Consider the following 26157-nt stretch of genomic DNA (forward strand, 5'->3'; position numbering starts at 1 on the left):
GGAGGACAAGGCATATTAATAGAGTGATGAATAACACACTGATGGAGCTCAGGACAAGGCATATTAATAGAGTGATGAATAACACACTGATGGAGCTGAGGACAAGGCATATTAATAGAGTGATGAATAACACACTGATGGAGCACTGAGTACAAGGCATATTAATAGAGTGATGAATAACACACTGATGGAGCTGAGGACAAGGCATATTAATAGAGTGATGAATAACACACTGATGGAGCACTGAGGACAAGGCATATTAATAGAGTGATGAATAACACACTGATGGAGCACTGAGGACAAGGCATATTAATAGAGTGATGAATAACACACTGATGGAGCTGAGGACAAGGCATATTAATAGAGTGATGAATAACACACTGATGGAGCTGAGGACAAGGCATATTAATAGAGTGATGAATAACACACTGATGGAGCTGAGGACAAGGCATATTAATAGAGTGATGAATAACACACTGATGGAGCGGAGGACAAGGCATATTAATAGAGTGATGAATAACACACTGATGGAGCACTGAGGACAAGGCATATTAATAGAGTGATGAATAACACACTGATGGAGCACTGAGGACAAGGCATATTAATAGAGTGATGAATAACACACTGATGGAGCTGAGGACAAGGCATATTAATAGAGTGATGAATAACACACTGATGGAGCTGAGGACAAGGCATATTAATAGAGTGATGAATAACACACTGATGGAGCTGAGGACAAGGCATATTAATAGAGTGATGAATAACACACTGATGGAGCGGAGGACAAGGCATATTAATAGAGTGATGAATAACACACTGATGGAGCACTGAGGACAAGGCATATTAATAGAGTGATGAATAACACACTGATGGAGCGGAGGACTTACGACATGAAGAGGATTGGGTCAATAAGGTCTAGTCTCTCAAACTTCAAAACAAGGATGCTTGTGATTGAACCTGAGGAGTTCTATCAAGAGAGTTGAGCAGATATTTACTATCAGATATTTACTATCACGACTAGAGAGAAAACTATACCATCAATATTGGTGCAGGGTTACAGGTTAGCCTAGAGCATCAATATTGGTGCAGGGTTACAGGTTAGCCCATAGCATCACTATTGGTGCAGGGTTACAGGTTAGCCTAGAGCATCAATATTGGTGCAGGGTTACAGGTTAGTCCATACCATCAATATTGGTGCAGGGTTACAGGTTAGCCCATAGCATCAATATTGGTGCAGGGTTACAGGTTAGTCCATACCATCAATATTGGTGCAGGGTTACAGGTTAGCCTAGAGCATCAATATTGGTGCAGTTTAACCTTAACAGTTGGATCAATCATTAAACTTCTCTGGAGTTTTGGAGTGTGTTTCCTTGGAGATAAGGTGAAGCAATAAAGAACCACTGTGAAACATATGTCTTTGTAACTATTGCACAAAAGGGTGTGTCTGTGACAGAACAGTCAGCGAGATCAGTACATTGCGTCTTTCAGTGTGTGATTGCCGACTTCCTCTCACCGACCCACCCTCCTCTCGTTCACTAGAGCACGCACAAAAGCATTTCCTGAGCACAGTCATTGAGCAAACTGCTTCCATTAAGTATATACAAGGGAAATATGGGGACATAGGAAATTAGCGAATGGGTTTGAATACATGGCTGGTGCTGTGGTAGGAAGGGGGTGGATGAGAGTACATCAGTACATGAGAGTACTATGATATGCTGCAGTGACCGAGATGTGTATTATATAGGCCTAGGTATTATATGTCTAACATAGTTGTCGTTTATGCACCTACACAATTCCCAATCTGGCCCTCAATTCCCAATCTGGCCCTCAATTCCCAATCTGGCCCTCAATTCCCAATCTGGCCTTTATTTCCCAATCTGGCCCTCAATTCCCAATCTGGCCCTCAATTCCCAATCTGGCCCTCAATTCCCAATCTGGCCCTCATTTCCCAATCTGGCTCTCAATCCCCAATCTGGCCCTCAATTCCCAATCTGGCCCTCAATTCCCAATCTGGCCCTCATTTCCCAATCTGGCCCTCATTTCCCAATCTGGCCCTCAATTCCCAATCTGGCCCTCAATTGCCAATCTGGCCCTCAATTCCCAATCTGGCCCTCAGTTCCCAATCTGGCCCTCATTTCCCAATCTGGCCCTCAATTCCCAATCTGGCCTTCAATTCCCAATCTGGCCCTCAATTCCCAATCTGGCCCTTATTTCCCAATCTGGCCCTCAATTCCCAATCTGGCCCTCAATTCCCAATCTGGCCCTCAATTCCCAATCTGGCCCTTATTTCCCGAAATGACCCTCAATTCCCAATATGGCCCTCATTTCCCAATCTGGCCCTCATTTCCCAATCTGGCGCTCATTTCCCAATCTGGCCCTCATTTCCCAATCTGGCCCTCATTTCCCAATCTGGCCCTCATTTCCCAATCTGGCCCTCAATTCCCAATATGGCCCTCATTTCCCAATCTGGCCCTCAATTCCCAATATGGCCCTCATTTCCCAATCTGGCCCTCATTTTCCAATCTGGCCCTCATTTCCCAATCTGGCCCTCAATTCCCAATATGGCCCTCATTTCCCAATCTGGCCCTCATTTCCCAATCTGGCCCTCAATTCCCAATATGGCCCTCATTTCCCAATCTGGCCCTCAATTCCCAATATGGCCCTCATTTCCCAATCTGGCCCTCAATTCCCAATATGGCCCTCATTTCCCAATCTGGCCCTCAATTCCCAATATGGCCTATCATGGCTACCTAATCATCCCCAGTTTCCAATTGTCTCATTCATCCCCTCTCCTCCTGCTGTAAATGAGAATATGTGCTCAGTCAATTTACCTGGTAAAATAAGGGTGAATAATAAATAAATCCCACCTGACTCTTCCTCTCTTACAGCCTATGGATCATGATATGGGATTCACATTTACATCATTTATTTTTTTATTTTTTTTATTTCACCTTTATTTAACCAGGTAGGCTAGTTGAGAACAAGTTCTCATTTGCAACTGCGACCTGGCCAAGATAAAGCATAGCAGTGTGAACAGACAACACAGAGTTACACATGGAGTAAACAATAAACAAGTCAAAACATGGTAGAAAAAAAAAAAGAGAATCTATATACAATGTGTGCAAAAGGCATGAGGTAGGCAATAAATCGAATAATTACAATTTAGCAGATTAACACTGGAGTGATAAATCATCAGATGATCATGTGCAAGAAGAGATACTGGTGTGCAAAAGAGCAGAAAAGTAAATAAATAAAAGCAGTATGGGGGGTGAGGTAGGTAAATTGGGTGGGTAGTTTACAGATGGACTATGTACAGCTGCAGCGATCGGTTAGCTGCTCGGATAGCAGATTTTTAAAGTTGTTGAGGGAGATAAAAGTCTCCAACTTCAGAGATTTTTGCAATTCGTTCCAGTCGCAGGCAGCAGAGAACTGGAAGGAAAGGCGTCCAAATGAGGTTTTGGCTTTAGGGATGATCAGTGAGATACACCTGCTGGAGCGCGTGTTGCGGGTGGGTGTAGCCATCGTGACCAGTGAACTGAGATAAGGCGGCACTTTACCTAGCATAGCCTTGTAGATGACCTGGAGCCAGTGGGTCTGACGACGAACATGTAGCGAGGGCCAGCCGACTAGGGCATACAGGTCGCAGTGGTGGGTCGTATAAGGTGCTTTAGTAACAAAACGAATGGCACTGTGATAAACTGCATCCAGTTTGCTGAGTAGAGTATTGGAAGCTATTTTGTAGATGACATCGCCGAAGTCGAGGATCGGTAGGATAGTCAGTTTTACTAGGGTAAGTTTGGCGGCGTGAGTGAAGGAGGCTTTGTTGCGGAATAGAAAGCCGATTCTTGCTTTGATTTTGGATTGGAGATGTTTGATATGAGTCTGGAAGGAGAGTTTGCAGTCTAGCCAGACACCTAGGTACTTATAGATGTCCACATATTCTAGGTCGGAACCGTCCAGGGTGGTGATGCTAGTCGGGCGTGCGGGTGCAGGCAGCGAACGGTCGAAAAGCATGCATTTGGTTTTACTAGCGTTTAAGAGCAGTTGGAGGCCACGGAAGGAGTGTTGTATGGCATTGAAGCTCGTTTGGAGGTTAGATAGCACAGTGTCCAAGGAAGGGCCGGAAGTATATAGAATGGTGTCGTCTGCGTAGAGGTGGATCAGGGAATCGCCCGCAGCAAGAGCAACATCATTGATGTATACAGAGAAAAGAGTCGGCCCGAGAATTGAACCCTGTGGTACCCCCATAGAGACTGCCAGAGGACCGGACAACATGCCCTCCGATTTGACACACTGAACTCTGTCTGCAAAGTAGTTGGTGAACCAGGCAAGGCAGTCATTAGAAAAACCGAGGCTACTGAGTCTGCCGATAAGAATATGGTGATTGACAGAGTCGAAAGCCTTGGCCAGGTCGATGAAGACGGCTGCACAGTAATGTCTTTTATCGATGGCGGTTATGATATCGTTTAGTACCTTGAGCGTGGCTGAGGTGCACCCATGACCGGCTCGGAAACCGGATTGCACAGCGGAGAAGGTACGGTGGGATTCGAGATGGTCAGTGATCTGTTTGTTGACTTGGCTTTCGAAGACCTTAGATAGGCAGGGCAGGATGGATATAGGTCTGTAACAGTTTGGGTCCAGGGTGTCTCCCCCTTTGAAGAGGGGGATGACCGCGGCAGCTTTCCAATCCTTGGGGATCTCAGATGATACGAAGGAGAGGTTGAACAGGCTGGTGATAGGGGGTGCGACAATGGCGGCGGACAGTTTCAGAAATAGGGGGTCCAGATTGTCAAGCCCAGCTGATTTGTATGGGTCCAGGTTTTCCAGCTCTTTCAGAACATCTGCTATCTGGATTTGGGTAAAGGAGAAGCTGGGGAGGCTTGGGCGAGTAGCAGCGGGGGGGGCGGGGCTGTTGGCCAAGGTTGGAGTCGCCAGGAGGAAGGCATGGCCAGCCATTGAGAAATGCTTGTTGAAGTCTTCGATTATCACGGATTTATCGGTGGTGACCGTGTTACCTAGCCTCAGTGCAGTGGGCAGCTGGGAGGAGGTGCTCTTGTTCTCCATGGACTTTACAGTATCCCAGAACTTTTTGGAGTTAGAGCTACAGGATGCAAATTTCTGCTTGAAAAAGCTGGCCTTTGCTTTCCTGACTGACTGCGTGTATTGGTTCCTGACTTCCCTGAACAGTTGCATATCGCGGGGGCTCTTCGATGCTATTGCAGTTCGCCACAGGATGTTTTTGTGCTGGTCGAGGGCAGTCAGGTCTGGAGTGAACCAAGGGCTATATCTGTTCTTGGTTCTGCATTTTTTGAACGGAGCATGCTTGTCTAATATGGTGAGGAAGTAACATTTAAAGAATGACCAGGCATCCTCAACTGACGGGATGAGGTCAATATCCTTCCAGGGTACCCGGGCCAGGTCGATTAGAAAGGCCTGCTCGCAGAAGTGTTTTAGGGAGCGTTTGACAGTGATGAGGGGTGGTCGTTTGACCGCGGACCCGTGGCGGATACAGGCAATGAGGCAGTGATCGCTGAGATCTTGATTGAAGACAGCAGAGGTGTATTTGGAGGGCAGGTTGGTCAGGATAATGTCTATTAGGGTGCCCATGTTTACGGATTTAGGGTTGTACCTGGTGGGTTCCTTGATGATTTGTGTGAGATTGAGGGCATCAAGCTTGGATTGTAGGACTGCCGGGGTGTTAAGCATATCCCAGTTTAGGTCACCTAACAGAACAAACTCTGAAGCTAGATGGGGAGCGATCAATTCACAGATGGTGTCCAGGGCACAGCTGGGAGCTGAGGGGGGTCTGTAGCAGGCGGCAACAGTGAGAGACTTATTTCTGGAGAGATTAATTTTTAAAATTAGAAGTTCGAACTGTTTGGGCATAGACCTGGAAAGTATGACAGAACTTTTCAGGCTCTCTCTGCAGTAGATTGCAACTCCTCCCCCTTTGGCAGTTCTATCTTGACGGAAAGTGTTATAGTTGGGTATGGAAATCTCCGAATTTTTGGTGGCCTTCCTAAGCCAGGATTCGGACACGGCAAGGACATCAGGGTTGGCAGAGTGTGCTAAAGCGGTGAGTAAGGCAAACTTGGGGAGGAGGCTTCTGATGTTGACATGCATGAGGCCAAGGCTTTTTCGATCACAGAAGTCAACAAATGAGGGTGACTGGGGACATGCAGGGCCTGGGTTTACCTCCACATCACCCGAGGAACAGAGGAGTAGTAGGATGAGGGTGCGGCTAAAGGCTATCAAAACTGGTCGCCTAGAGCGTTGGGGACAAAGAATAAAAGGAGCAGATTTATGGGCATGGTTGAATAGATTCTGGGCATAATGTGCAGACAGGGGTATGGTGGGGCGTGGGTACAGCGGAGGCAAGCCCAGGCACTGGGTGATGATAAGAGAGGTTGTATCTCTGGACATGCTGGTCTCAATGGGTGAGGTCACCGCATGTGTGGGGGGTGGGACCAAGGGGGTATCAGAGGTACGGAGAGTGGAACTACAGGGTCCATTGCAAACCAAAACAATGATAATGATAACTAGCCTGAACAACAGTATGCAAGGCATATTGATATTTGAGAGAGACATACAATAAGGCATAAAGTGATTGCAGGTCTTGATTGGGAGAGCTAGCTAAAACAACAGGTAAGATAACAGCAGCAATAACAGGGTGCTAGTCTAACACAGCAACAACAGGTAAAAATGGCGACGACTAGGCAGAGAGGGTCGGATTAACTACACACAGATCCTGAGTTAAAGCACAGAGCCGACAGATAAAACACAAATAAACAGAATGGAGTACCGTGAATTAATGGACAGTCAAGCATGCATCAGCTATGTAGCCAAGTGATCATAGTGTCCAGGGGGCAGCCGTAGATGGAGCAGGGAGGCCTCCACTAAGCTAGCACGCGGCGTTTAAAGTTAGTAGCCCGGGGGGTGGTCTGCTCAGACGGAGGGGGTCTGCTCAGACGTGGTCGTGTCGACAGAGAATCCAAGCCAGATGGCGATGGCGAAAGAGAGGTTGTGAATTGTAGAATTGTGTTTGCTAACTGGTGCTAGCTTCGTGGCAGTGGCGCTAGCTACAAGCTAGCTGTGAGGATCAGAAGTAGTGGCTCAGGGATTACGGCAGGAATCCGGCGTTGTTGTCGAGAGACAGTCCGATGCTGGTAAATTGGTGAGTAATATCCAGGCTAATAACAGGGCTGGTGTCTGTGCAGAAGGTAAAAGCTACTAGCAGCGGCAAAAAAAAATGGCTAAATTAGCTTGTAGCTGGTATTGTAGCCCAAGAATTCGCTGGTAGACCTCTTCAGCTAGCCGGCAGATGGGCCTAGCTCGAGGCTAGCTCAAGGCTAACTGGTGCTTGCTTCGGGACAGAGGTGTTAGCCAGTAGTAGCCACTCGGTTGCAGCTAGCTAGCTGTGATGATACGGTGTAATTGTCCAGAGCTTGCGTCAGGAATCCGGTGATGTGGTAGAGAAAAAGCAGTCCTATATGCTCTGGGTTGATATCGCGCTTGCAGACTGGCAGGTATTGGCCCGGTATTGAAGCTGGCTGTGTCCGAGTTGAGGGTGAAGACCGCAGCAGTGGCTAACTGACTACTAGCTAGTAGCTAGTTATCTGGCTAGCTTCTGATTGGGGTTACGGTTCTAAAGTATAAAAAAATAGCAGGTCCGTACCACATTGGGTGAGGCGGAATGTAGGAATGTATATTCAGTTCCTAGATGGAAAGTGAAATTAAAATATATACGAAATGTATACGAAAAATACGAAGACTATTTACACGGGACAGGACAAACAAAGACACGTCCGACTGCTACGCCATCTTGGATTCTCATACGTGCCTTGCTCAAGGGCACATTGGCAGATGTTTTATCTAGTCGGCTCGTGGGATTCAAACCTGACTACCTTTCAGTTACTTGCCCAACACTCTTAATCGCTAGGCTACCTGGCACCTGTAATGATAGGGTCGCTAGGCTACCTGGCACCTGTAATGATAGGGTCGCTAGGCTACCTGCCACCTGTAATGATAGAGTCGCTAGAATACCTGCCGCCAGTAATGATAGGGTTGCTAGGCTACCTGCCACCTGTAATGATAAGGACGCTAGGCTACCTGCCACCTGTAATGATAAGGACACTAGGCTACCTGCCACCTGTAATGATAAGGGCGCTAGGCTACCTGCCACCTGTAATGATAAGGACGCTAGGCTACCTGCCACCTGTAATGATAAGGACGCTAGGCTACCTGCCACCTGTAATGATAAGGACGCTAGGCTACCTGCCACCTGTAATGATAAGGACGCTAGGCTACCTGCCACCTGTAATGACTGGGACTGGCGCCACAGAATGGACTCCAAAGTCAAGTATAGCATAATCAACCTCCTACTCATCAAGGTACAGACCAGGGTTGGGGTCCGTTGACTTTAAATTTCAGTCAACTCAGGATGTGCACTGAAAATCCAATTCTCTTCAATGCTTTTCAATTGGGAAAACTGGAATTTGATTTACTTACTGAATTGATTGACTGGAATTGAAATTGATTTGACCCCAACCCTGGTACAGACTTCTAGAGGCAATCTGAGCTTGCAACTCTGTTGTCCTAATCCATTTTCTTCTGGCTTTTGTTACTTTTGTTTAGTTTATTTTATTTGGTTTTTATAAATGCTTGAGTAACTCTCTGCTGTCACTAGTTTGCCATATGAATGAAGAGACATTCTCTACAGTGTGACCAGACTGTGTGGTCTGCATACCTTAAAAAGACCAGAATCAGAGGAGACTAGAGTAGGCTTGTGGGGTGTATGAATAATTCAATAAAACATAGCTTTGCTCTTAAAACAGAAGTCTTCTTACCCAGATCATCACTCTAGTTCACTGTTATATCTGCCTGTGGCCCTACTCTGTCCATTATGCCCAGACTAGTAGACATAGTGTAGAGGTTTCTGCTTTCAAATGCAGCATTTTAAATATAGACCAACAGCAGCCACATTTTCTTGAGAACTTTTCTTCTCTTGTTCAAATGTTACACCAGGGCTCTTCTACCCTGTTCCCGGAGAGCTACTGTCCTGTATGTTTACACCAGGGCTCTCCTACCCTGTTCCCAGAGAGCTACTGTCCTGTATGTTTACACCAGGGCTCTCCTACCCTGTTCCCGGAGAGCTACTGTCCTGTATGTTTACACCAGGGCACTCCTACCCTGTTCCCAGAGAGCTACTGTCCTGTATGTTTACACCAGGGCTCTCCTACCCTGTTCCCGGAGAGCTACTGTCCTGTATGTTTACACCAGGGCACTCCTACCCTGTTCCCAGAGAGCTACTGTCCTGTATGTTTACACCAGGGCTCTCCTACCCTGTTCCTGGAGAGCTACTGTCCTGTATGTTTACACCAGGGCTCTCCTACCCTGTTCCCGGAGAGCTACTGTCCTGTATGTTTACACCAGGGCTCTCCAACCCTGTTCCTGGAGAGCTACTGTCCTGTATGTTTACACCAGGGCTCTCCTACCCTGTTCCTAGAGAGCTACTCTCCTGTAGGTTTACACCTGGGTTCTCCAACCCTGTTCCTGGAGAACTACTGTCCTGTATGTTTACACCAGGGCTCTCCTACCCTGTTCCTGGAGAGCTACTGTCCTGTAGGTTTACAACAGGGCTCTCCGACCCTGTTCCTGGAGAACTACTGTCCTGTAGGTTTACAACAGGGCTCTCCAACCCTGTTCTGAGGTGTTCCTCAGATCTGTCCTGTTTACAAAAAATAAAATGCATATTACCAAGAAACCATTTCAGGCTATCAAATTAGAGTAGCTAGACTGTCTGAATATCTTTGCTGGCATATCTACTGGAAAAGTTGACAGACTTTAGAAAAGCAAGCAATAACTAAATGTAATGAATAAGACTCAAAATCCTTTCAATCTTTTACCCAGATTTTAGCAGAGACGCATATTTTGTTTCTTAATAAAGAACCACAAGTCAGGATACAGACAGCTCAAAAGGTATGCTTAGATATGCAATAATATATATATATATAGCATTAATAATGATTATGGTTCTAGATTGCAGGAAAAAAAGCTGTTTCAGGTGTTTGAAAAATGCTAAATTCTCCAATTTACTTAAGGGGGCATACCCCCCCAGACCCGTGCCCCCCCAGACCCACTTCCAGCCATTCTCACATACCTTGAGCCCCCTCTGATTTTTATGCAACACATTACATAAATCTCTTTTAGAGGGTCAGAATTAGACCTAAACATTCTGCAGGTGGACTTGGACTAAAATTCAGTCGTTTGATCATGCGAAATCTGTAACTGTTGTTGCGCTAATATTATCCGACATGGCACGTTGAGTTCCTGACTGGGACCTATAGATCTTTTAGAGTAGTAGGCTAGGCTGTAGTTATATCAAGCAGACGTGCATTTAGTCCTGACTGTAGCCTAAAAAGCATGAGCTTCTTAAATGAGTGAAGAAATATTAGAAAATAGACCATCTACATGGTCCGACATTATTTAGCTAGATTCCTAATAAATTACCTCCAAATGCAGTTTCCTGTATACATGCATCTCTTGCCCAGAGAGAGGCTATCCCTAGTCGCCTAACGCATGAGGGAAGATGACAATCTTCACCATTTTAGTGACAAAGTTGCTGGAGCAAATAGATTGTAAAGTGCAAAATAATTGATTGCCAATGCGATTGAACTTCATGCGCAAAAGTATGTTCCAGAAATCATTTGCCGGGTTGGTTGAGGCAGCAATATCTATATTTGGGCACGGAAAAGAACGTCACAGCGACTGTTGCCAAGTTAGAAGAAGAAAAAAATTACGCTTAAGCACGCACAGACGTCAGAGCGCTCTGACGTGGAGTCAACCTTGGCAACAGAGCTATGGAACAATAAATACACAGTGCACGTAGAGGTGTAGACCACTACGTTCCTAATGGACAAATTTGAGACAATTGTGTAACTGCCCCCTATAGAAAACCATTCACTTTCATAGTCTATATAAAGTGTAATTAGTTATACATTTCAGTGCAAAATTGATGATTTGTCTGTGTGTGTGTGTGTATGTATTTCTTTAATAGAAGGTAAGACGTGAATAAATAATTTAATCTTTTTATTCGTTCAGTTTATTATTAACGTTTTTCCAAAGGTTCAGTTTGCTTTGTAGTATAAAAATAATTAGAAATTTCACAACATCAAAAAAACTAACGTTTTCATAGAAAACTTTCATACTAGGATAGACCAACCAGACAAGCACATCATGATTGTTAAATATCACACACGTACAAGAAGCTCACATTCCATCAACCAGAAAACAAACAGGTCAAGATAACGATAACTAGGCTCTGAACACTGAAACACAACTTTGTTATCTAGCACCATAAAATCAACAACTATTTTGTAAACCCAAACTATTGTTTTATTAGTTAAACATGCTTTAAAATCAGCTACATAGTTGAAAGAGGCAAGTGATAGCCCATTATAGTCCATACAAAACAAAGGTAAACAAATATATTTTGCTTCCTGGTTGTGTGCGTCCAAGTCTATATCTCTGCGATCATTCTACACAGCCACCACATACTGGTACTGTACATGAGGAAATGCTAAATGTGCTCTAGAGGAAATGGTGTTGTGGGGAAGAATGTAAATCAAAAATGTCACCCAAGTGCACTACTTTAGACCAGAGCCCTATGGGACTAGTGCACTACTTTAGACCAGAGCCCTATGGGATACCTTATGGACCCTGATCAAAAGCAATGAAATATATAAGTCATAGGGTGTCATTTGGGACACAGCTACGGTTCTCCTGCTCACAGGGCTAGGAGTGTAGGGGAGCTCAGGGACTACGGTTCTCCTGCTCACAGGGCTAGGAGTGTAGGGGAGCTCAGGGACTACGGTTCTCCTGCTCACAGGGCTAGGAGTGTAGGGGAGCTCAGGGACTACGGTTCTCCTGCTCACAGGGCTAGGAGTGTAGGGGAGCTCAGGGACTACGGTTCTCCTGCTCACAGGGCTAGGAGTATAGGGGAGCTCAGGGACTACGGTTCTCCTGCTCACAGGGCTAGGAGTGTAGGGGAGCTCAGGGACTACGGTTCTCCAGCTCACAGGGCTAGGAGTGTAGGGGAGCTCAGGGACTACGGTTCTCCTGCTCACAGGGCTAGGAGTGTAGGGGAGCTCAGGGACTACGGTTCTCCTGCTCACAGGGCTAGGAGTGTAGGGGAGCTCAGGGACTACAGTTCTCCTGCTCACAGGGCTAGGAGTGTAGGGGAGCTCAGGGACTACGGTTCTCCTGCTCACAGGGCTAGGAGTGTAGGGGAGCTCAGGGACTACGGTTCTCCTGCTCACAGGGCTAGGAGTGTAGGGGAGCTGAGGGAGTCAGAGGATTGATCGTTGCTGCTGCTCCCTTTCTGTTGGGCTACGCCACAGGTAGGCAACGCCTCCGCCTCAGGATAGCTGAAGACGAAGGAAGATGTGTACGTGGTGCAGGATGGGGTGCAGGTGACCACAGGGGTGCACAGGGGCTCAAAGTCATTATTGGCTGTGCTGTAGAGAGGCTCCCAGTCCTGGGTGTACAGGGAGCTGGTCAGATCCACATCGGGCACCGACCGGGCCGTCTCCATCTCCGTCTTGGAGAGGAGAGACAGGGACTCCTCCAGGCAGGCTGTGTCCAGGTCGGCCATCTTGACGTCAGAAACGGAGATGGTGGACAGGAGGGGGCTGCTGGAGAAGATTGAGGCTGAGGTGGAGAGGTTGGAGCTGGCGGTCGACGGAATGGAGGTGAGGGGAGTCGCCGAGCAGACGGAGACCATGCTTTGAGGCTGGGGTGGGGACAGCTGGATGGAGACCCCGTAGGAGTGGGAGGGGAAAACAGTGTCCATATCAGAGGGGATCTTGCAGATGGGCTGATGGGCTGCCAGGATAAACTCCAACTTCTCCTTCTCTTTGAGCAGGTTGGCGATGTCGTTCTGGAGAGCGGACTTCTCATCCTCCAGCTCGTCAGTTTCACCCTGCAGAGTGTCGGTGAGTTCCTTCCTCCTGTTGCGGCACTTAGCTGCTGCCTGCTTGTTCCTCTCTCTACGGAAACTCTTCTTCGCCTCTTCCTCAGGAGAAAGCTATAGAAGAAAAAAAAAAAAGAAGAAAATGAATTCCCCGCTGTCTTTGAATGCAATGTCATCATTAAATCCTACATGCTGTTGTTCTCCATATTCAAAACCAAAGTGATGTAAATTAATCACTATACAATGCTTCTAGATCAGGTCTAAGATCAGTTAAGATATTTACCTGTTCCATTCTGGCTCTGCGCCCAGAGCTGTGGCCCTTGTTCCTCATGGCACTAGTGTAGGTTGGCGGGCTGACACTGTAGGGATGGACTCTGTGAGAAGAGGCCACGGAGGATACGAGCGGCTGGTCCATCCACTGCAGGTCTGGACTGGCAGAGACAGCCGTGACAGTAGGGATGAAGGAGCCACTGGACACTGAAGTCAGGTCTGTGAAGTCCTGTTCGAGAAAGAGGAGAGAATTCAGTCAGTACAGGAGCATTTCTATCCAGACAGGGTAGATTACTAGGGTGGGTGGGCGATGCTGCTGAAGCAATGCACAGCGCCGCAGCATGTCCCTTCATGCATATGAATGAAGCCAGTCAGTCTATTAAAAAGCCATACGGTTTATAAATATCCCTCCTGATGTAAGCTATGACGCATAACTTTTCTCTGGAGTTTCCTCGCTAAATGAATTACCTATAGGAGTATGTAGTGGTCAGTGTTGCAGAGCAGAACCGAGTCTGATGCTTTATTACGCGTCAACATCTAGGCTACTATCAGGAGACGTCATGCATTGTTATAGCCTAACATGTTATTGGTTTATCTAATAAAATTACAGTAAAAAAAAAAAAAAAAAAAGATTACTGTAATGTTAATACACTATAGTATCAGTACTTGACTTGTACTGAAATAGGTGCTGGTACTCAGTGTGCGCCGGTACTGTTTATAAAATGTATCTGCAGGAGCTCCACAATACCTTCGCGCTAATATTCTATAAGAAGTACAGGAACTAGCGTTGAGCTCAAACAATATTACATTTGAGGTGCCAATAATCGGCTCTGGTGAGCTCCTTCCCAAGTCAAGCGCTGACTAGTAGTACAGCTATCAATGACATTGTAACTAAGGCAATATGCCATTATTGATCGATCAACGTACCTGAGATTGGGGAGAGCCTATAGTAGAGTAAGATCCCGCAGGAGAGTTGTAGTAAGCCAGGTTGTCGCAAGCTGGAGAAGCGGTACTGCACCGGGAAGAGGAGTCACAATCCGTGTTGAAAGCAGAGTACATCATCGTTTCAGGAGATCACGAAGAAACTCGGCAAAATCCAAAAGCGTCGGCTAAAGTTGTCAAAGTCAGGTGATCCCTTTTTCAGGCTTGCTGTTGTTGATAGAGATCCTGTATTGTAGTCTATTTCGTATCTTTGCGTTCTCTTTTTAGCTGCTAAAAGTTTGACTGCCAACTCTGACAGCTCGCAGGGTTTTTATAGTTTTCCACCGGACTGGCGAGGAAATACTCATGACGTAGGCATGGATCGTACCTCCATGATCAGCGTGACATAACAACAGTTTTTAAACATACTAAATACTAATTTTGACACTCGTAACACATTGCATAGTGTATAATAGTTCAAATATGTGATTTAACGTGCCTTTGTTGTGTGTTTATTGTATAAGATAAAAAAGTTAGAACATCGAAGTTACCATTCCCAAGAAATGGAATGTTCCAAAAGGAGATCCCGTCGACGTAATTTACCTTATATGGTGTATCCTGTTAAATGGGCGTGCCCTGCTTGGAAACACCAAAACTATCCTGAGATCAGCTACAATTGGCTGACAGTAGCATTACAGCATAACATTATCATGTAACGACAACCAGTGTTGGGGAAGCTACTCTGAAAAAGATACACTGACTACACCAAACCATAGGAACACCTTCATAATATTGAGTAGTTCACTACATCCAAACTACTTTGTGAAAAAGTATCATATCTAAATCTGCAATGTCATAGACTACAAATTGCAAGAACAGATCACTCTGGAGTCAGACGTTAATAACAGAATGTGTAATTTAGCCTATTAAACGCATAAACTATGTTTCAAGTGAGAATTAATTGCAAGTTTTAATGTCACGTGCACAAGTCCAGTGAAAGGCCTTTCTTGCCAGCTCTTAATCCAACAATGCAGTAATCAGTATCAATATAGCACAACAAATAACACACGGTGGAACATAAACACACCAGAAATAAAAACAAGAAATGAGAAGAACACAATAAATTAAGAAGCTGTATACAGGGTCAGTTCCAGGGTCAGTTCCAGTACCATATTAACAATGTGCAGGGATACTCGAGTGATGGAGGTGGATATGTATAGGGGGAAGGAGACAGGGATACTGGAGTGATGGAGGTAGATATGTATAGGAGGAAGGAGACAGGGATACTGGAGTGATGGAGGTAGATATGTATAGGGGGAAGGAGACAGGGATACTGGAGTGATGGAGGTAGATATGTATAGGGGTAAGGTGACTATATACAGGGTCAGTGTGTGTGTGTGTGTGTGTGTGTGTGTGTGTGTGTGTGTGTGTGTGTGTGTGTGTGTGTGTGTGTGTGTGTGTGTGTGTGTGTGTGTGTGTGTGTGTGTGTGTGTGTGTGTGTGTGTGTGTGTGTGTGTGTGTGTGTGTGTGTGTGTGTGTGTGTGTGTGTGTGTGTTTCACACCCTTGGTTGTTCCTGATGCTCTGTATCATCCCATTTCGCCAAACATCCCATTTCCAAAGTTAAGGGTTAAATTTAGGTCCTCATTCCGAATGGTTAAGGTAAGAGTTAAGTTTTGGGATAGTGTTAAAACATTAGGTTTAGGTACTCATTCTGATTGGTTAAGGTAAGAGTTAAGGTTTGGATAGGGTGAAAACATAAAGTACCACCACTGGGATCGAACACACAGCCTTCTGATCCAGTGTCATGGAATTACTGATGATATGGGACATACTCAACTGTCCTATTCGTGGAATAAAATATTTAACAACTTGACATTGAAGTCTCATTGGATAGGCCTCATGATGTATAAATATGTTAGGTCCTCAGTTAAGGAGGTGTAACCGATGTGAAATGGCTAGCTAGTTAGCGGTGGTGCGCGCTAGCAGCCTTTCAATCGGTGACGTCACTTGCTCTGAGACCTTGAAGTAGTGGTTCCCCTTGCTCTGCAAGGGCCGCGGCTTTTGTGGAGCGATGGGTAACGATGCTTCATGGGTGACTGTTGTTGATGTGTGCAAAGGGTCCCTGGTTCGCGCCCGGGTCGGGGCGAGGGGACAGACTAAAGTTAAACTGTTACAGAGGGTCCCAATGACTATGTAGCGTTTAACATTACATTGATTTCAGTTAAGTAATTGAGAAGATACTAAAGCACCTCATCAGTGTAAACCGATTCAACACAAAGGTATTACTTATAACTGAAAAATGGACCAATAAACTATATGCATATAGAATAATATAGAAATAAAGGCATTATAGCACTATTGTGCAGATCATAAACAGAGAGGTATAATAATAAACAGTTGCTGAACTGAAGCCAACAACATCTCCTAGACTACGCATGTACTTTGGCCCAAGGCAACTGAAGCCAACAACATTCCCTACTCTACGCATGTACTTTGGCCCAAGGTAATGTTTGTACCTGTTGGGCCTACCTGTGGAATCCAGGTGAGGTGATGGGAGGGCGTGGCAGTAAGGTGGAACAACAGGTACAGAGAGATCCTTGATGAAAACCTGTTCCAGAGCACAGAGGACCTCAGACTGGGGTGAAGGTTACCTTCAGAGCTTGAGACAGAGCTTGAGAGGATCTGCAGAGAAGAATGGGAGAAACTCCTCAAATACAGGTGTGCCAAGCTTGTAGCATCATACGCAAGAAGACTCCAGGCTGTAATCGCTGCCAAAGGTGCTTCAACAAAGTACTGAGTAAAGGGTCTGAATACTTATGTAAATGTGATATTTACATAAGTAAAAACCTGTTTTTGCTTCATCATTATGAGGTACTGTGTGTAGATTAATGAGAGGGGGGGGAACAATTTAGTACGTTTTAGAATAAGGCTGTAACGTAACAAGATGTGGAAAAGGTCAAGGCGTCTGAATACTTTCTGAAGGCACTGTATATCTCATATTTAATATATTATCTATATTATATAATTCCATGTTTATTGTTTGACTCAACAAGTCCTGAATAATATAATAGTTCCAGAAATATACCTTCCTCCGTGTAGGCTTCATAACAAACGCTGTTTATTCTGCCAAAGTTTTGATAAACATTCTTAAATAGGGAAAACATCACTCTCATAGACCAGTGGTCTGTATATTACAAGAGGGTTCCTCCCCCCCCCCCATGCATTTAAATATGCAGTGGCCGTGTTTCCCTGGTTCCTGTTTTGTTTAACGTTTCTGTGTTGCCCCGGCAACGCCCCACCCCTTAGCGTCAGTGACGCTCTGGTTTTTCATAGCGGTCTTTCATAGCGGAGCAGTGGAATGCCACACATGGTTAGTTGACAATTGTTTATTTAAGTAGCTAGAGTGATTGGCAAGACTCGACATACACAACATCGGACTTCATTTTTGAAGGGATTTCAGATGTTTGTTATGAACTTAGAGTGAAATGCAGTTTATTTAGGCGATAGCATTGCCGAGTCAGCCAGTAGAAGTTGTAAAGAAGGTTTTAAACAAGGTTAGGCTATACTCTCCCATCAACGATTTTTTCCCCCCAAATGGTTATACACGAGAGCAAGCTAATTGTAGCCGACCAAAATATGAAATGCTTGATTTATTTTCTTTTGTCATCATATATCAATTTTGGCAATAGTTTTATGTGAGTTTTAATAAGAAAAATGAAAAGTAAAAGCATTCCTTGTGAGCCGTCCCATAAGCGTAATCAATCAGAATTTAGCCTTTCCATAAATGCAAATTTAAAGTAAGCGAGATCGAATCAGTCCTTCCTTGGAATAATTGCTTCCAAATTCTATTCAACAGTTAACAAACAGTTCCCTATTCAGACTTCTCTTTCAACAAGGGTCTGCTCAACTATGTCATCAGTCTGGTTTGTTGCCTAAAATGCCAATGATGTCATCTGTAGACCCTAATAGGCGTTTGGATCTAAACATAGAACTCCTTTCAAAGCATTTCTCACATTCACACTTAAGTGACCTGAGTGAAAACATTTATTTGACCTGAACTCAGGGGGTCTATAATTATGTCTGGACCTCATATCTATGCCCCTCACCCGACCCATGACCTGGAGACAGAATGAAAGAGAAACAGACCACCCTAATGAACTACCAGTAAATATTCAGGGGGCGTGACTGCTGGTAAACGTGAGGCATACCCTCTTTTGGCAGGTAGCACGTCTTAGCAGTTAAGATCATTGGGCCAGTAACCGAAAGGTCGCTGGTGTGAATCCCCAAGCCTGCAAGGTGAAAAGAAATCTGCCATTCTGCCCTTGAGCAAGACAGGTAACCCCTAACAACTGCTCCCAAGCAATGTTCCTGTAACGATTCTCATCCTCTTCGTCTGAGGAGTAGCAAGGATCGGACCAATGTGCAGCGTGGTAAGTGTCCATAATGAAAAGTTTAATAAATCAAACTGAACACTGAACAAAATAACAAAAGCACAAACAAACAACCGAAACAGTCCCGTATGGCGCAAACGCTAACACAGGAAACAATCACCCACAAAACACAATGAAAAACAGGCTACCTAAATATGATTCTCAATCAGAGACAATGATCGTCACCTGCCTCTGATTGAGAACCATACTAGGCCAAACACATAGAAATATAACGAACAGAACAAAACATAGAAAAACAACATAGAATGCCCACCCCAACTCACGCCCTGACCAAACTAAAGTAAAGACAGAAAAAAGGAACTAAGGTCAGAACGTGACAATTCCCTCTAATTTCTTTCATCGCTGAGCAAATTTCAGGTCTGCTGAGTGCAAACTTGAGCATTGTGAAAATTCTGTGCAACTTCCTGTCACGCCCTGGCCTTAGTATTCTTGGTTTTCTTTATTATTTTAGTTAGGTCAGGGTGTGACATGGGGTATGTTTGTGTTTTGGGTGATTATATGGTAAAGGGGGTGTTGGGTTTTGTGTGTGGTTTTGTGTTGAGTGAATATGTCTAGGTATGTCTATGGTTTAGTGAGGGTTTCTAGGTATGTCTATGGTTGCCTGAGTGGTTCTCAATCAGAGACAGATGTCTTTCATTTGTCTCTGATTGGGAGCCATATTTTAGGCAGCCATAGGCATCATGTTTTTGTTGGGTCATTGTCTAAGTCTGTGTCTAGGTCTAGGTCTGTGTCAAGGTTGCATGTTTTGCATTTAGTCGGTTATAGCTTCACGGTCATCGATTTGTTGTTTTGCTTCGTTGGTTCATCTTCTAAATAAAGAGAAGATGTATTTTTCACATGCTGCGCCTTGGTCCGCTTTCTCTCCCTTTGTCGATCGTGACATTCCAGTGTGCATTTACTGTGAACACTGAGGCTGTACCCACTTCTAAGTTAGTTTTAACTGTGGTCAAGTAGGCTACTGTGGCTATTTGATCATAACGTAGGCCTACCAGAGTGGCCTACCATTAAAAACAATGGAGAAAATGCATCCCATAACATTTTAACATGGAAATAGCTGTTCTATCGTTCAGCCTATAACCTGTTTATGCACTTGTCCTTCAGACAAGGAGGTGACTGAAAATTCTGTTGTTTGATGCAAGAAACCACTTTACTAAATAAATTGCATCATTATGCCTATACCATTATTACAGAGAATCAGACAAATTATGCTACCTTCTGCCTATTGGTTACTTAGCTTATTCAAGCCTGTCTCAAAATACAACACTGCTCCTTTAAGACAAAAAAAAATCTCTTTACCTGACTCCCTTTTCAAAGATGTATAGAAATACAGATGTTTCGTGCTCTTGTAGGAAGCAATCACACCCCCATTGTTGACTACAAATGATCTATAACTGGGCTGATAACTCACTAACTAGCAAAGGACATGAACAAATGTACAAATGATCTATCATTCAAAACTAGCAGTATTTCTCTTGATTTGTCAGTCGGGATAATGGGATAATTAGGAGTACACGGCCATCTCCCATCCCTGGATTGAGGTACGTTTTCTGAGCCGTATCTCGTACCGGCTCCACACTGTCCTTATCATGGCAGCCGCGTTCCGCCTAGAGAGAGATTGTAATGAACATCCAGTCCAGGGGTTCCCAGACTTTTTCATTCAGGCCTCCCTTCCAGGATTGATGCACTACCCAATTTCTAAATTGCACCTTGTGCATTCTACTATTACACCTTTCAAGAGTAAATTGAAAGCTGGGCTGAGTTTTGAAAAATAAAATATTGGGGGGGGGGGGGGGGGGGGCCCACACACCCCACAGTTTGGCAACCACTGATCCAGTCATATTCTGGCTATGCTACTTTTTATTTAAAAAAATAGTTAACCATTTATTTAACTAGGCAAGTCAGTTAAGAACAAATTATTATTTACAATGACGGCTTACCCCGGCCAAACCTGGACAGCACTGGGCCAATTGTGCGCCGCCCTATGGGACTCCCAATCACATCCAGATGTGATACAGCCTGGATTTGAACCAAGGACTGTAGTGACGCCTCTTGCACTGAGATCCAGTGCCTTAGACCGCTGTGCCACTCGTGAGCAGAACATGCTGCCAGTAATATTTTTACAGTAGCTGTTGAGAAGAAGACCATTCATCTGAGCAAGGGAAGTGTCCCAAATGGCACCCTATTCCCTACAAAGTGGTGCACTACTACCCTATGGGCCCTGGTCAAAAGTTATTCTGCTGTCCCCATGGGATAAACCCTTTTGGTTCCAGGTAGAACCCTTTTTTGGTTCCATGTAGAAACCTCTACCTGGAACCAAAAAGGGTTCTTCAAAGGGTTCTCCTATGGGGACAGCCAAAGAACCCCCTTTAGGCTCTAGATAGCACCTTGTTTTCCTAAGAGTGTAGGCTAGATAAGGAACAGGGTACTATTTGATTTGGAATGTAGGCGTATTCCAGGATACATTCCATCTCATTGAGAAATAAAATTGCAAGAATAAGATTGAATCATTATAATATGCATGTAGCCTATTCTAAAAAAAAAAAAAAGTTAGGACTTTATAGAATGAATGAGTGACGCGGATTAATTTCATTGCCTACATCAGTTTTTCTCCAGGGAGTGTTTGAATGGTCTACTTATCTCAACACTCAAGGCGACCTGTGAACGGAAACTCCATATATGGTCCTAAATGTCTCCTCTCTGATTGGTTCTCTGGCTGCAGCGACAAGTCTGTTGCTTGAGCAGTATTTGTCAAGTTTAGGCTATGTAATAATTATAATCACAGCTATAATCTCACATATAATTACAGAGAGACGTCTCTGTAGCAGGTGTGTATAGTGGCAAACCCTCAAGAAATCTATTTTCAATGTCTTTTCTATTAAAACATGGACCGATGTCTATCTGTAACACGCATAAAACCCCCTGTTATTCAGATATCGTCAACAATACCAATGTTATTAAAATGATTATAACACATAACATTTGTATTAAATATTAGAAGGCTAGATTCTGTGTGGATAGTGTCCTACACAAAATTGCTGTGTTTTTTGGAGGACATTTAAGGTCGGTGGTGTATATGAAATGATACGTTAGGCAGACGATTTCATTCGACATGTTGTTTTCCATAGGAACAGCCTAGAGGTATAGGCTATATATAGCGTGGTACATATGTGTTCAGTATATCATCTGAAACGTGGCCATGTGTGTATTACGAAACAATGTTTTTACAAAAGGAACGTAGGCTATAACGTGCCGCGAATGCAAATGCGGCATACTGTAGGTTGCTATATGATGTGACGTAGATCATTAATACGTTGGTGGCGGTTACAATGTAAGCTATCCATTTCGTGAAAAGGGGTGCTTAATATGTAAACATTTGGTCATATTTTAATAGTGGGCCTAATTCATATTTGGATAACAGTTAAGACTGCTCTCAACTCTCAGTTAAAATGTATAGTTAATATTGCTGCTCCATTGATAAAAAACAAGCCTGTTGATTCTACCCCATAACACCCTTCTCTCTTTGTGGAATGGTACGTTCTCTCCACACAGATTTCATTCATAAAATTCCAGCTCACTATAAAAGGAGGCGCGCTCCACTATCTGCACCAACTACCATTCACGTGAAAGAACCTAGAAAAAGTGATGCACAGAGGTGATAGAACAGCAGCACGGTCGATAATAGCCTATAATATAGGAGGATTAGTGATTTTGTTTTTAATGCTTTATTGATACACATCATCATGTATCCAGACTCGAGCCCAAACTACAATGTCTCGAGCTCGTCCAGCAGCAGCAGCAGCAGCAGCACGAGAAGCAGCAGTTTAGCATCGCCTACCGGAGACATACCCGCGTGCAGTCAGCGGTCTCAAAGCTCACTCACGAGCGCATCATCAGTAGACAGCAGCACGTCTCAGGTACGAATGGATTCTTATTAGAAAAAATAAAAAAGCTGCATGGAATTGCGTTGGAGGTACATTTGGAAAGGTTCATTATGTCTGTGTTGCATTAAGTTTGTGGCAAGATCAATCATTTATATATATATCTATCTTTTTTTTTTAATTGCATATTAATTCAGAGTGATTCTGAATATGCAGCCTATTTGCCTACTAGACCGTGAACCGCTCGAGATAGAAAATATGTAGACTCCAGTGTCAGCTCCGTTACTGCGACACACAGCCTATCCAGATGTTTATGGCTTGTTGAAAAAGCCCTTATTGAGTAGGTAACATATAGGCCTGCCTACATGCCACCGTCAGACTGTTGGCTGATCACCTTCAAATTCCTGACATTCCTGGAGTGGTATAAGCGGTCCATGTTTACCAAATGCTAATTTAAGACTTGACTGATGCCATCATGCCAATAGATGATGAGGATGGTGATGACGATGATTTATGATGATGATGATTGGTTTAGCTTTTATTGGCAACATGAGATGGACTGTCGTTTTTTTACGGTTGTGTTACTGTGATCAGGGTCACTCTTGTGAACGATACCCTGGCCCAATGGGTTTCCCGTGAATCATAAAATAAAATAAAAAATTGCGCGACATCAAACGCTAATTATTGATGTTGTAAATGAGTTCATCATTAGCTATAGATACACCATCAATTGTGCTATAACCACATCGTTGATGCACATCACGCCCTTTTTGGAAAGGTCAACCACGCATGTCATCGGAGTCTATTAGATTTAATCAATTCAACATTCCTTGTGTTGTTTTTGCAGACTGTCTGCGGTGAAACAGACTGTCCACGGCAGTCTCCCTTTGTTCCTACAGTGACTGCAATCTCAGCCTTCTCGGATCTGCAGTGGATGGTCCAACCGACCACCGTCATCTCAGCATCTGCCTCCCCCTCCTCCCCCTCCAGCGGCGCAAAGCCTACGAGAGCTCATGGCGCAACCCAGTCATCTTCAAGAGCGGGAGGGAGCAAGGAACAATCCACCAACAAGAAAGGGAAAAAACAGGTAAGCTGTGTTATATATCATGGACAATTTCGATATAATTTTTTACTATGCAGTCCTGAATGTTCTAGTGTGCTGTGTGTGTGTGAACGTGACTGGACATGACTGTGCCAATGGTGCAGCATACACACAGTGTTCTATAGGTCTAGTATCGAGCTTGTTACTCACTCAATGTGTAGCCTAGCCAAGGAAAGTCTACAGTCAGCAACCATGGTATATTTTCTGACACTGCATTAAAAGATGTATCGGCTATTTTATGGCTACCCCTTTGCCAAATATTGAATTAGTCTTAAGGGTCAAGTGATGCAATGGCAAGATTCCTTACGCATTTAGTGTTCTCTTTTGTTGTGACTGGTCCAGGCTACATCAGAAGAGGATGAGAGGAGGAAGATCAGGAGAGAGAGGAATAAAGTGGCCGCAGCCAAGTGCCGCAACAGACGGAGAGAGCTCACCGACACCCTGCAAGCCGTAAATACACCTTGTTCTCATGTGAAACTGTCATGTGGAGATGCTTAGCAGAATGGATTTGCAATGTGTTTTTTTATACCCAAAGTGATTGATGCTCTCTATACTTCTTACTAGACCATGTATCTTCTTTTTTTTTTTAACTGTCATTTCATAAACATGGTAATTGATTAATGTGTGGTTCTCTCCTTATAGGAAACTGATCAGCTTGAAGAGGACAAAGAAGCCTTGCAGACAGAGATAGCCCACCTCCTGAAAGAGAAAGAGAGTTTGGAACAGATCCTATCCGCCCACCAGCCAGCCTGCAAACTAGCCGCCGCTGAAGACAACAGCGTGGAAGAAGACATCGACGAAGACATCGACGAAGACATCGACGAAGACATCGACCGCATGCTCCAGGACTCTCCGGATTCCCCCCAGCTGCTCTCCATCTTGGAGAACGAAGACAAACTCCAACTCCCAGAGGGAAATGCAACACTAGTGACTGTGTCCGACACTCCTTCGCTTCAGGACATGGAAACTGTTGTGGTGCCCTCGAGCATCTCCATCTCTGCGTCGGCCATCTTGGGTAACTCCAACATCCTGCTGTGCTCCAGCGCTGAGGAAGAACCCATGGATGACCTGAACTTCGACCAAGATGACTTAGACGATCTGGTCCCTAGCCTGGAACTCAACATGTCTGTGGCCCCTCAGAACGCCCCGTCTGTCCCCGACATCGACCTCCTCGGGGGCCCCTTCTGCCTCTCAGACTGGGAGACTCTGTACAAGTCGGTGTCCAACAATCTGGAGCCTCTCTGCACCCCTACGATGATGTCTTCCAGTGACAGTCCTACCTGTAGCAGTTACCGCTCTGTGTTTAGTTTGAATTACTCAGAGATAGACTCTTTGGCGGGGACAGGAGTTGCAACTCCAGCTCTGAGGCCCTCAAAGGAGGTGTTGGTGGTAGATCTGATTTGATGAACTCTGAACTCTCCCACACTGTTGACCTTGTGACACTGTTATGGGACTGGTGGGACATATACATATAGGGCTGGTTTCCCCACACACAGATTAAGCCTTAGTCTTCGATTAAAAAGCAGTTGTTCAATGATGATTCTCCTTTGCTTCTTTAGTCCAGGACTAGGCTTAATCTGTGTCTGATAAACACGGCCCGTGAGTTTGATATTGAACCAATAAGCGATGGTCTATTCATCTACCCCCCCCCCCCCTGATGTTTTGTTGTGCTTGTTATGACGTTTTGTTAACATTTAACCTTTAGCACCAAATTAAATGGTTACTGTGACTGTAACAGTATCAACATCTTCCATATATATATATATATATATTGGTGCACCTGTGAGGGCTGTTCACCCTCTTGAAAAAGATATCTATTGTTGTCCTTTGTATCAAAATTAAATGCATGCAAAATCTTACAATTTGATTAAAAAGGGGTGCTATATCTTTGTTTTTCCATCCTTAAATATAAATGTGAAACTAGAGTGTGGTTTGTGAGGATACTGATATCAGATTGTGTCTTATTAACAGGTGAAATTACAGTTTGAGTAATGTGGACATCATTTTACTGTAAAGTGACATTTCTTTCTGGTTTTCCATGAAAACATAGTGTCATGTATTTTATCAAGATGTATTTTATGACATAGTTTATTTTTTTACCTTAAAAAGTTTTGACTAATTGTTGTTAAGATGCAAAAAAAAAAAATAGAACACAGACAAATAAAATAATAAAACTTGTTGTTTGGATCCCTGGATACTGATTGTTTGCTTTGAGGAAGTCGTATAAATCTACCGTCTGCCTCTACGACATGTGCAACGATGTATCATTTTACAAACGCGATCTCTCCGGTGCCAGTAGGCTAGCTAGCCCAATAATTAACGTGAAACAAATAATTTCAACATAGAAACTGTAAAACGTCAACAACAAAAAAGAGAGACAAGCATAATCTTTCAATAACCAGCGCAAGGACCATGGTCAGGTCTTCCACTCGTGTGCCATCAACGGAAACGTCACTGATAACATCACCAACTAGCTTGGTTAGCTCGGACTGGCCAACCATACTAGTTGTTGCCTATGTAGGCCATTGGATATTTATGAAATCATTATTTAATGAAGTTATATC

At 44.3% G+C, this 26157-nt stretch overlaps 2 protein-coding genes across 2 annotated transcripts; one reads left to right on the top strand and one right to left on the bottom strand.

The window, feature by feature from the left end:
• Nucleotides 1-11071: 11071 nt before the first annotated feature.
• On the bottom strand, nt 11072-14648 carry LOC139555945 (protein c-Fos-like). The gene is made up of 3 exons (XM_071369350.1): nt 14168-14648; nt 13254-13469; nt 11072-13084 (listed from the first exon to the last, which is right to left on the bottom strand). Exons 1-3 carry the CDS (start codon nt 14300-14302, stop codon nt 12314-12316), a joined length of 1122 nt encoding a protein of 373 aa, XP_071225451.1. The 5' UTR covers nt 14303-14648; the 3' UTR covers nt 11072-12313.
• A 7546-nt stretch (nt 14649-22194) lies between these two features.
• Nucleotides 22195-25780, top strand: LOC139555946 (protein c-Fos-like). The gene is made up of 4 exons (XM_071369351.1): nt 22195-22527; nt 23339-23578; nt 23936-24043; nt 24236-25780. Exons 1-4 carry the CDS (start codon nt 22354-22356, stop codon nt 24995-24997), a joined length of 1284 nt encoding a protein of 427 aa, XP_071225452.1. The 5' UTR covers nt 22195-22353; the 3' UTR covers nt 24998-25780.
• The last annotated feature ends 377 nt before the right edge of the window (nt 25781-26157 follow it).

The sequence above is a fragment of the Salvelinus alpinus genome, chromosome 27 (genome assembly GCF_045679555.1).
Source record: "Salvelinus alpinus chromosome 27, SLU_Salpinus.1, whole genome shotgun sequence".
Taxonomy (NCBI): Eukaryota; Metazoa; Chordata; class Actinopteri; order Salmoniformes; family Salmonidae; genus Salvelinus; species Salvelinus alpinus.